General features: G+C 28.7%; 1 protein-coding gene across 1 annotated transcript; it reads right to left on the bottom strand.

Annotated features, from left to right (window-relative positions):
* Nucleotides 5,829–6,648, bottom strand: LOC105156341 (E3 ubiquitin-protein ligase RHA2A). Its single transcript, XM_011072442.2, has one exon. The coding sequence runs from the start codon at nucleotides 6,520–6,522 to the stop codon at nucleotides 6,007–6,009; it is 516 nt and encodes a 171-aa protein (XP_011070744.1). The 5' UTR covers nucleotides 6,523–6,648; the 3' UTR covers nucleotides 5,829–6,006.

Here is a 12,219-nt window from a genome sequence, read left to right as displayed (position 1 = left end):
GCCACTCAAACCACCCGTGGAAGCCATGTGAGATGGACTTTGACTTTGATTAGGGAAATCAAGTTTCTAATCTTTTTTGTGGGCCTGTGTTCCTTCTTGGAGAGGGTAGACTTCTTTTGCCAATTTCTTTTCTAAAGGTGCCTACTAAGCTCCCTCACAACTCTACCTAGACTGGACCTTCTAAAGGTGTTTTGGTCCTTACCGAAACTAGGCCTCCTGGTGGCAATCATGGACCATGCATTCTTTTCTTCTTTTTAGATCATTTAGATCCGTCTATTTTTATGAATATCAAATTGAATGAAGAAATCGAGGCCTATTTATAATTATTTAGATTTTTATTTATATATGTTAATTTAATTTGTCACAATTGCTGATAAATGATTATAAATATGTATGGTTATTAATGATACATTAAAATTTATAATGTAATGGATATACAACCAATCTCCTAAAATAAAATTTAGTTTGATTTAAGAGAATGATGAAACTTATAAGCAATCAAATCAACTCAAATGGTTTTTTGTCTGAATTTAGAGAAAGGTATTTTTGTTTGTCATTACTATGACAGATTTGTGTGTATTTTAGAGCACGAAATGGTGCAGGGAGAGTTAGCTACGTTTTTCCTTCAGCTTGAAGGACTCTTTTTCTTTGCGATTGCGCATCAAGAAAACAGGCCACGTGTTGCTCACTTGTCTACTTTTCATCAATTCAGCCCACGTCACCTTCACACTAACTTATAAAATTACTACCTCTAATACGCATTGCACCACCTATATTAATGAGTTATACATATTTTATTTTCAAAATTAAAGCCTATGCGTAAGCCGTAAAAATTACAGTCACCTTTTTTTAGTTTTAATAATATAAAATTTTATTTATTATTTAAAAATTATAAATACTTTATTTATATCATCATTCGTCTAATGACGAGTTCCATTTTATTAGAGTTTAATGTAAATTTTATAGTAAACCGATCAAAATGCTCTTTTGGGTTATAAATCCTTTATATTTTGCCAAAAGAAATTAAAAAAAAAAGCTCAATGGGTGTGAAGTAGTAATTTTTACTTCACCATAAAAGAACTATATAATTATTTTTTTATTAGGGAAGGATATTTATAATTTTTTTAAATAATAAAAAAATATTTATAATTATGTCAATTGTCAGCAAAAGCAGTTATAATGTCTATACATACATGCTTCGGTCAAAAGAGATGGAACAGTAATTTATACCACGAATACATGCAGTGGTCTGATGGTTAAATCACTTGTTCAACTTAAATATGCGAAGCAAAACGTCAATAAAATGTAAAGTTTGCCACTCTGTCTGAGTGTATTATGTGCCAGAGGTGCTTAGCTTTTAATGTGTTCATGTGATTTTAGTGATCAAATTGGACAATCTTCAGACAAGCTGCGAAAGGCAGCGTTTTTCAATTGTTGTAGTTACATAGTATCCAATCGGACCTAACATGTTTTTCAATTAACAAAAGTGTAAATTATAGTCGATTTTTCTTAAATTTGACATAATTATAAATATCTCATCGTGATTTAAAAAGATATAAATACCTCTTTAAATAAAAAATAATTACGTCTCCACTAGACAATGGAATAAAAACTACTACTTTACTTTACTTTACTAATACTTTTTAAAAATATTTGTAAAAACATAAGGTAAAAAAAAATATCCGAGTATAAGTAAATTAAATAATCCATAGGGCATATTAGTTCATAAAAAATACAATCCATATTCTAAATTGCAGCATAAAATATTAAATGAAAAACGTAATAGAATGAATTCATTGTTAGACTTACTTTGAAATAAAGAGTATTTATAATTTCTCAAATAAAAAAAAATAATTATAATTATATGAAAATATAAGAAAAGTGGCTATGATTTTGCCCTTAAAAGGAGGGTGTTTGAGAAGACACTCAAATGTTTAAAAATAGAAGGGTCCATCTAATATTGTAATGGAGGAAAAAACACTTGGGAGGGTGAAAAGGGCATAAGATGATGAATGTGTCGGTCACAATCAGCAAAAGTAGGAGCAGCAATTTGCAGAGAGAGATGCTCTCTCACATTCTTTAGTTTAGACTGAAGAAAAGATGAGTGAAGTAGAGAAAATCAGAGCATTTCTCTTACACTTCCACCACATATTTCTTGCAAGCTGGTCCCCTCCCACTCCCTTATTACACAAACAAAAACATGTGCTGTTCATATTAAAGCCAACATCAAAATCAATACCATTTGCTTCCCAAATTTTAGTTGCCTTTTTCACTCTCAACCATCTCTTCCAACTTGCATCTCCTTTTCCTTTTCTTCAATTTCACACTTCTTTGTCTCCTATCATAATTCTACTCTACTATATTATTTAAAAAAAATAGTTATATTCAATTACGATCTCGATTGTTTTTACTTAAAAAATAAGGACTGATTATTTTTACACGTGAAACAAATGATTAATAAGGTCCGAGTGAATAAAATATAGAAGAATAAGATAAATTAATCATTTTTATTGATATTTATTCGAGTAGATAAAATGTCGAATATGACTGGATTAAATTATCATACCCTCAAGGCCGGATAAATTTTTTATCAAGCCTTTTCCAAGGCTTGATGGATTATTAAAGGATTGTCATTTCTTATTAGATCTTGTAAATGGCTTCGATAGCAAATGGGTTTTATTTTTTTTAAGAAACCAAATAAAAAAAATAGGACAAAAAGTCAAATGTTGGTCATTTTCTTTGAGTATTGCCTTTTTAGTTACTAAAAGATTTAAAATCTAAAAATAGAATGCTTTCCCTTTAAGGGAAAAAAGCACATACTAATACCTAATTGATTTTTTTTCTTATTTAGTGATTAATATATCAAAAAATGATTGTTTTTCTCATTAAATTTAAATATCGTCCATTAATTTTTGAGAGAAATAAAATTAGAAACCAAAAGCATTCTTTGTGGGACAGAGAAAATAGTATATAAGTTGGAACAAAAAATTTTTATTTTATTTTTTCAACTTTCATTTTTAAACCTCATTATCAAGTTGAAGTGAAATAAAACAACAGGGGGTATGACATAAACATTAAATAATTGACAAAGTTTAGATATCTGAAAATGATGTAGAGATATTTGTAGATTGAATGATATAGGGAGTGTTTGCGTACCATCATAAAAGTGTTTTTCAGTTTCTAGCTCTTTAAAAATACTTTTAAAGTGTTTGAGATGCCTATTTTTGCTTCTGAAACGGTTAAGAAAAGCACTTTTAGACCAAAAGCTACATCATAAATGCTTGTTTCGGGGGTGCTTTTAGCTGTTTGGTTTTTTTTGTAAATAAATACAATTTTATTTTTTACTATTTTAACCTTATTATAATAATTTTAATTTAACTTTTTATTTTTTTATTTATTTTTAAAATTACATATTTAAAGTTGATATCAAAATTTTTAAATAATTTAAATTTTAAAAATAATTAAATTTACACTTATATATTTAATATTTTAATTTTTTTATATTTTATGCGCTATATCATCTAAGTATATTAATTATTTTGTTGATATATTATTATTTTGATTAATTAATCAACTAATTATTTTTTGCAATCATGTAAGTTTAATAATTGTGTATGGATGAACATTATATTACTTAATGGGAGCATTATTAGTAATATATTTTTCAAATATTTTTAAAAATAAATATGAAATACTAATCAAAATAAAATTTATGATTTTTTGTGGAAAAAAAATTTTAGTGACAAACAACAAGTGAAATAATACGCAAAAAAAAATATCTTTTTAACACATATAGGATAAAATAGTCTTTCATCAATTAAATTTATTTTAGAAATAATTTTTCTCCAAATATTATCCGATTTAGCTTTTATCTGCTTTTTATTTTTTTTACAAACACTATTTCCTTTTTATTCTGCTACAATCTTTAACTTTTTCTACAAAAATCAATTCTGAAAAAATAGAAATTTTTGCAAACGCTCCCATAGTTTTCATGGAAATCTCTCTTCCGTTATTATTATGTTTTCTAATAGTAGTAGACTTGTAGATTATGTTTTTCAAAAAAGAACAAAATTGCAATCTTTCTTTTTATTTTTTTATGAATAGATTTCACTGAAATTGTATTTAAATTGAAGAGTTCATAACTAACATTTTCAAATATTTTCAAACTCTTCGATCTTAGTTACGTGTTATAAAAGATTTTAAATTCTCGAACTTTTATCTTGAATTATATTTTATGGTATTGTTATGAATTTCAACTTTTCATAACATGAATTCGTTTGAAATTTTTTATTCAAATTCAATTTTTTTTCATATATATAGCATTAATGAAAATGAGATTTTGGGTTTTTACTGAATGGACCATCCTATGATCATATTCTCTTTTTTGACACAATAATCTTTCTCTCTTGTCTGCTTTCCCCCTTTTTTCTGCCCATATCACTCTTCACGTCCAAATTGTGCTCTACACCTAATACCCGAATTCACCCCCATAAATCTCAAAATTCATAAATTAGACTAAGAGGGTGTTTGGGGCCTACTGGATTTCTATTACAAATTCTATTTTATTTTCACTCCATTCAATATACACATTCCACGTATATAAAAATCTTATTATGTATTTTTGAAAAAGATTTTTGATACTTGATATGTGTATATTGAATGGAGTATAAAGTTGAACAGAGGTTGCAATAAAAAAAAATAAATCAATTTGAGTGAGCTTATAAGTTTTTAAAACATCTCAATAAGACGTTTGAGAACTTATAAGATGCTACAAAGTGTTTGATAAACTTTTTAGAGAAAAAAAAATATTATAAGGTCTAAAAATAAGATATCATGAGCTTATAATTAGCTCTTTACAAAAAAAGTAAGAAGTTGTTAACTTATTTTCTAAAATCTTAATGTATTCTTTCAAATTAATTATAGATTTATTATAACTAATATTTTTATAAGTTTTATAATCTTATTTTATCTAAACACGTGAACTTATCTTTAAAATAAAATCTAAAATATCTTATAAAATATACGAGCTTATTGATGTAGCTTACAACTCGATCAGTACCCCGTTGCTCGAATTATTTCGCTTCGGCTTTATATGAGCCTCATGAGGTAGTCTTGAAAAGACACCTCGCTAGGAAAACGTACATTAGGACTAATGAGTCACCCAAATTTCTCATTTGTAATTAATGTAGGACTTTTACCTATATTATCAGCCCCCAGACGAGGGGTCTGGATGGGCACAGGCCTCGTCTCCAAATACGATGTCAAGTAATGTGGCTTGCGACTCAACTGTCATGCGAGGTATTTTCACTTTAATATTGTATAAATTTTACGGGATAATTTTTAAAAGACTCATCACTAAAAAGAGATGACCTCGAATCGTATAATCCTCTCAAACTTTTCGTTTACAACTAATATAGAACGTTTACCAACATCCCTTATAAAAATTGATGTACATATAATATAGTTCATTCTCCAGTGTAAGAATGTGGATTCTCCTTATAATATCATTACCTAATTTAGATTTCAGACATTATAATTTAAAAATATATGTATAGCTAAATATATAGATTTAAAATGAACACATTCTAATATTTTATAATCCGCAAGAAATTCAATATATTAAATTCGGTGAAGTTATATCTTCTACAGCTCTTCAGATCATGTAAATAACAATGATCACAAGTAGACTTGAAGGGTCAGAAATATTGAAGACCAATCATCACAAGAATCCTGACCCATTTTTCTAACAAAATATTAATTAACATTAACTGGAAAAATATTAATTAACATTAATTATGTCTCCTTTTAATAATATAAGGGCAAAATAGTTATTTATTATCGAAAAAAGGATTTTTTTTTATTATTTTTTATTTTTTTCCTAAATTTCTCTACAGTAGTTGAAAAGAGCCCTCAAACTCTTCAAAAAACCAGCATCTTCTACATTTATGGAGGGGGAAAAAAAGGAAAATTGAAGAAAAGATATCACGCGCGCGCCATAGAGCTGCATCAGTGAAACGGAAACCACGCCAGGAGATCTCTTGCGACGCGCCTCTGCGTGTAATCCACGCTCTCATCGGACACCAGGGGCGCCCGGCAGAGGGGGCAGTTGAAGTTGAGGTGGTCGAGCCAGCCGTCGAGGCAGTCCTTGTGGAAGACGTGGTGGCAGGGTAACTCGCGGATGCGGTCCCCTTCGTTCAGCCGGTTCAGGCACACCACGCAGTCCGCTCCCAAGCCGTCAACACCACCGGATGGGTTGGGGTAGGAGCAAGCCCGGTTCAGATTCAATTGGTCGCAGAGGAGGATGAGGCTGGCTAGGCCGGACCCGACGACGTCGTAGAGGGAGTTGCTGCTCCCGAAATGGTGCTGGTGATCCGGGTCGAAACCGGGGGAGAAAAGGCCCAGGCTGCGCAGGATTGTGAAAAGAAAGGAGTGGAGATAATTTACGCTCCTGGCAATGAGCACCACCATGAGCACGACGACTGATTCCGATGACGCGTCGGCGAGCTGGTTCTGTAAACCCATATTAGTTTGTTGTTCTGCAACTCAATCTCTCATGCAAGAAATCAAATAGGTATCTCTATTTTGTATGTATATATATGCATACATACATATATACATACAAGCAATATAGTAGTAATGTTGGCGGGGGAGGGGGTGGTGGGGGGGGGGGAGGTGTGATGTATTAGGAAGAGAGAGGGCCTAAAGAGTTGGAGATTTGTACATGCATCAAAGCCATGTGTGTGTGGGTCCAACTCATGCTATTTTTTTTTTATTTTTTTAATTCCTATATCTATCTAATATGATGTATTTTAGGTCGAATAAAATCAATGGCAAAATAAATGTATAGTTGTTTTATAGTTGATTATTTTTTTTAAATTGTACATCAATCACACGATAAATTTATTATACATGTTATATAATCGAATCAAATTTGATCGAGTCGGATCGAAGTTAAAATTTTCTTATATATTGTTCATCTCATCGTATTAACATATTAGTTGTGTTTCTATATATGTACATAATTAATTTTTTATATTTGTTAAAATTGAATAAAGATAAATAAATAACTAATCTAATTAAATAAATTAATTTTAGATATACATGAATAAATAGTTACTGACATAAAACTAACTTTAGAGAAAAGTTAAAAAAAAAAGTATAATTGAGTTACTTTAGTCGACACACACATTGCCAATCAAGATATTTAATGCGAGTTTGATTGTAATAAATGTCTTATCATAAATGAAGCATAACTGGTGTATTTATAGTGTCCGAAAGAATCCACTTACCTATATCACATATTGTGATCTGGATGATGTCATACGGATCGACGGTTCAAAAAAATCGGATCGTGAGATCTAAGCAAACCCAAATCCAGAGGACGTGGATCCTTCATCTAGGCTATAATAACTTCTTCCTGTTAAAAATATTTGTGTAATTTCCTTAATAATAATAATAATCCCCCATCACATTTCAATTCACGATATCTTGGTTCTAACTTGTAAGGCCTTAACACTCAAGGGGTTGCTTGTCTTACTGAATTGTGATATAGTATGGAGTTTGACTGAAACCACAAGGAACTTTAAAGTCAACAACTATAATGCACGAATACTTCAAAAAATTATTTGATGTAGTATTGAATATGAATATAGCTCGAACATGCTTCGACCACGTATCGAATATGGTATCGGTGTGTCCGAAAATTAAAAAGAAAAAAGGGACACAGGGTCGAACACGCCTATTGGCGTATCCAACACGTTTTGGAGGAGTGTCAAACAAATTTTAAATTTCTTTTTTATAATTTCAAAAAATTTTGGGTTATTTTCAAGAAAAAAAATGAATTTTAAGCTTAATAAGAAAAGAAAAAGATTAATTCACTCCTTTTAAACTAAAAATATTATGATGAAATTACTAAAAATTCGATAGATGTTCACGATAATTTAACTAATTTAAATTATTAAAAATTCTTCATTGCTTTTTCTATAAAATAATCTAATTATGTATACTTTTGAAGCCACATTCGATTAGTGTAGATATAAGACATGCTTATTTTATATTTTCTCTTAATATTTTTCATCTTACATATTTTAATTTTATGAAAAATTGAGAATATATATAATAAAAATATATTATATAGTTGTGTCAGTTCCGTATCGTATTCTCATCTTTTTATATTTTTTGTATCGCTGTGTCTGTATCATATCGTGTTCGTGTCCATACGTGGTTGGTAAACAAATGCTAAAAATTACAGTAGACAGATTTCATTAGAGTTCAACCTCATCCACTAATCTCCTTTTCATTTCAAGTGAAAATCTAGCCAAAAGAATCACTATATAAGAAAAATAAAGGGAAAATTACAATTTGGATCCATTAATTATGGGATAGTGGTACTTTTAATCCTATTTAATTTGATAATTGCAATCGTGCGTTGTAATTAGAAAAAATACAACACATTTAAATTTTTCGATCAATTTTGCTGATTGACATTTTTGTTTCAGTGACATTTGAACTAAATGTACCATCCTTTATAATTATATGACTAAAATTGAAGTTAAAATTCAAAAAAACTCCAAAATTAACTAGGTTGCGTCAAGACATGTGACAATGTCCAATACTTATCATATTTTTCTAAAAAGAGGTACTAAAATACCCCGTAAATATAGTATTTGTTTTATATTTATATTTTGAATACATAATTAATTTAAATATTATAATTTCGGGCATTTCTAATGAGTAGGAAGGAATGAAGTGCTTCAGATTTCAAATGGTTGCATTAGTGTATATTGTTACGGAGGTCTCGTGTTAGACTAAAATTTCTTGTGAAGTAGCATATTATCGCCAATTTAAGGCATGCATGGATTGAGTTAACCGCCACATGTTTAATATGTGTGTTTTTTTTTTAATTATTAAATTTAGTTGTTGTTGCAGGCAATATATATATGAGTATATAAAAAAGATTATTGAATGAGATGAAAATAAATTATTACATATTAAAAAATATGGATTAGTTGAAAACAAATAAATTATAATTATAAATTTCTTATAAATATGGAAGTTTGGGAGGACAAAAATTATGAAAAATGTGAGAGATATATGGAGTAGTGGATTAAGAGAAAAAAATAATTATTTAATTATAAAATAAAAATATTGGGAATTACTATTTTGATAAAAAAAATTAGACTAGACGAAATAAATTGAAGGGTGAATTTGAATATTCAAAAATTAGTATGACAAACGGGTTTTCTTTTATAATAGTATAGATACTTATGGAATTAATTAAAAAGATTAAAAGTGTAATTTTTGTATTTTATGAGACCATTAATGAGAATTACGTAACTAATCAGAAAGAAAATTATATTGACCTTAAAATACAACACAAAAGTGCAGTTTTTTATTAATTTTTTTCAAATAAATTAATTACAATTACCGTAAATTTCAATCATTATCAGTACTAAAATATATTAATAGTCGAGACCAAATATTTATTACTAACCAACAATTACTATTAAAATAAAATTATAGTCGCAGTTAATGAATTTAAACTCATGATCTTATATAATGGATCTACAATTTTGCGAACTAAGTTAGATTTTATTGGACTATAAAAAAAAACAAGAAAGACATTTAAAATACATGGACAATAAATTTTGAGTTAATCACGGATTATCCATATTGAGTTATCTCCTAATTAATACTCATTAAGAGTTATACGCTGCAAATTGTGACTATTCGCCGGTAATTTAATTATTCATTTTCTTAAATTATTTTTCTTTAAAAGTGAAATTTATACAATTATAGCTTAGTTCCAAAGAAGAAAAAAACAAATACCAATTCTAAGCATATCTTAAAATGCCGTCAGAATAACACTGAATAGGTCCCAATTAACGTCATTGGATGCTTAAATTAGTAAAATCGATATAAAATAACTCAAACATGATAATAAAACATACCTAATATAAGAAATTGTTTATTTATAAACATAGCCAAATTATACGAGCAACTAAAATCCCTCGATTTAAAAATGATTAAACAGTCGTCAAATTTAATGATATCTTAAAATGGGTTCAGATCACACCGACTAGACAAAAAAATGGACGACTTTCTCTTTTTGTTTTTTTTTTTTTAAAAAAAAATTATCGAAGTTTAATGATGATAAGCCTTAAACCTGCAACAAATTCAAGAAAATGCCACCATAAATCTATGCTGACGTGCACCTGCATTTATTCACAAAATATCTTTTTTTCCTCTTTATTTTCGTAGTCTAAAATTGTGCAAGAAGACACACACAATGACAAAACTAGAAACAAAAATTACAAGTATTGGCCGCCAATTAGTGGTCCACTCCAACATATGACCTCCCAACAGTTGTAATAAGCTGTCAATGAACCCTAATTTAATTAGCGAAAATAAGGTTTCTAACTATAATAATTATAAATTTTAAATTACTATATTAATATTACTGTAATTAAATAATAATAACTCATGTAAAATGAGATAAATACACACACATTCAATAAGACTGAAATCTATGTCCTCGAACTTATTTATACAACCTCAACCATTAGATTAAGACATTACTAGTGCTTTGTTGAAGAACAACGTGGAGGATTTCGTACCGTAATTTTCCAACATCCGTATCTTATTAATATCATAAAGTCTAATTCAAACCGGCCACCATTAAATTCATGTTTGTCCTTGTCCTAATTTTAACATGTCTGCAATCACATGAATGAATGCTTCCCTCATTTTGTATTTGTCTATTTTAGTACGTACAATAATTAAAATGCTGAGATATGCTTTTTTCTAATATTAAAGTGCTTTGGAAATAGTATATATATGTTAGTTTGTATATGAGGACGTATATGTGCTTTTATCATTAAGAGTAAATTATGTTGACATCCTCAGTTAGGTTAGGTTTTAATACATAAATATTTCTTAATTTTTATAAAATTGTACTTATATTTTTTAAGGTTATAATTATAATTACAATTACATCCCCTATTTAAAGACAAAGCTTATACAAATGCCCCTGAAAAATATTACACGGAGAGTGTAACAATAATTTTACAACAGAAAGGAAATATTTGTATAATTTAATGCAACTTATGGGGTATCAACATAATTTACCCTATTATCAATTGTTATGTCTTTAATCGAGTTTCTGACGAACCCTACGTACTCATATATTATCATCTCTGTCATACATAACAAATTTTATAGTTGTCTGTGCATGATCCAATATTCTAATACATCTTTTTATTAATTCATGTCTGAAAATTTGATTTCAAATTACAAAAGTGTATATTTAGCCTGGAATTAGAGTTAAAAAAATAATTCAAAGAATTTTTTCAGTAAATTTTTCGAGATCGATTCAAATTCAAAATAATAAAATATATTTAAAAATATTAAATTATTCGAACTCTTGACCTATGTTTAATCCAATTAAAATTCATTTTGATTTGATTATATTGATAATCAAACCAAATTCAAACGCATTTTTTGAAAGTTCGATTACAATTAGAATAAATTTGAATAATTAATAACATGTTCGATTCAATTTGAATCTGCTCTTTTAATCAATTTTAGAATCTGAACGTAATAATGTAATAAATTGTATTCTATTAAAGACATGTTGACAAATCCAATTCCCAAACCGGATAGAAATCAAAGACCCGATTAAAGAATGGACAAGATTAAGACATGATCATAGAAGTTGAGATTCGAAAGTCGTATAATAATACAGTTGTGGAGTAACCAACAACTAAGGTGAGAGTGAAAAGCGCGTTTGGCCGGTGAAGATAAGGGCATCATGTAGACAAGGACCCTCTCACTGAAAAAGATTTGCTCAGATCTCCCACTCCTTTCTATAATCATTCAATTATCTAACCCTAATTATAGTAATTAGATGGTAAGAGTATTTAAGATGAGGATTAGATACCAACACTTTGAATTGGCAGTGTGGGAAAATGAAAAAGACTCCGACCAACCACACGTATTGGCGGGTCTTAATTATAGATGCCATACTCGATATTTAATAGGATAATTATATGGTTCTTTTTTTAGATACGTTAAGACTCCGACCAACGTATTGGCGGGTCTTAATTATAGATGCCATACTCGATATTTAATAGGATAATTATATGGTTCTTTTTTTAGATACGTTAAGTGTAATTACATATTAATCTTATGTAGTTTGAAAAATTATATTTTGTATTCTTA

The sequence above is a fragment of the Sesamum indicum genome, linkage group LG2 (assembly GCF_000512975.1).
Source record: "Sesamum indicum cultivar Zhongzhi No. 13 linkage group LG2, S_indicum_v1.0, whole genome shotgun sequence".
Taxonomy (NCBI): Eukaryota; Viridiplantae; Streptophyta; class Magnoliopsida; order Lamiales; family Pedaliaceae; genus Sesamum; species Sesamum indicum.
This window is presented reverse-complemented; position numbering and strand designations above follow the sequence as displayed.

Excerpts from the sequence above, each read along its gene's own strand:
- LOC105156341 (XM_011072442.2), bottom strand. The coding sequence starts at position 6,522 with ATGGGTTTACAGAACCAGCTCGCCGACGCGTCATCGGAATCAGTCGTC.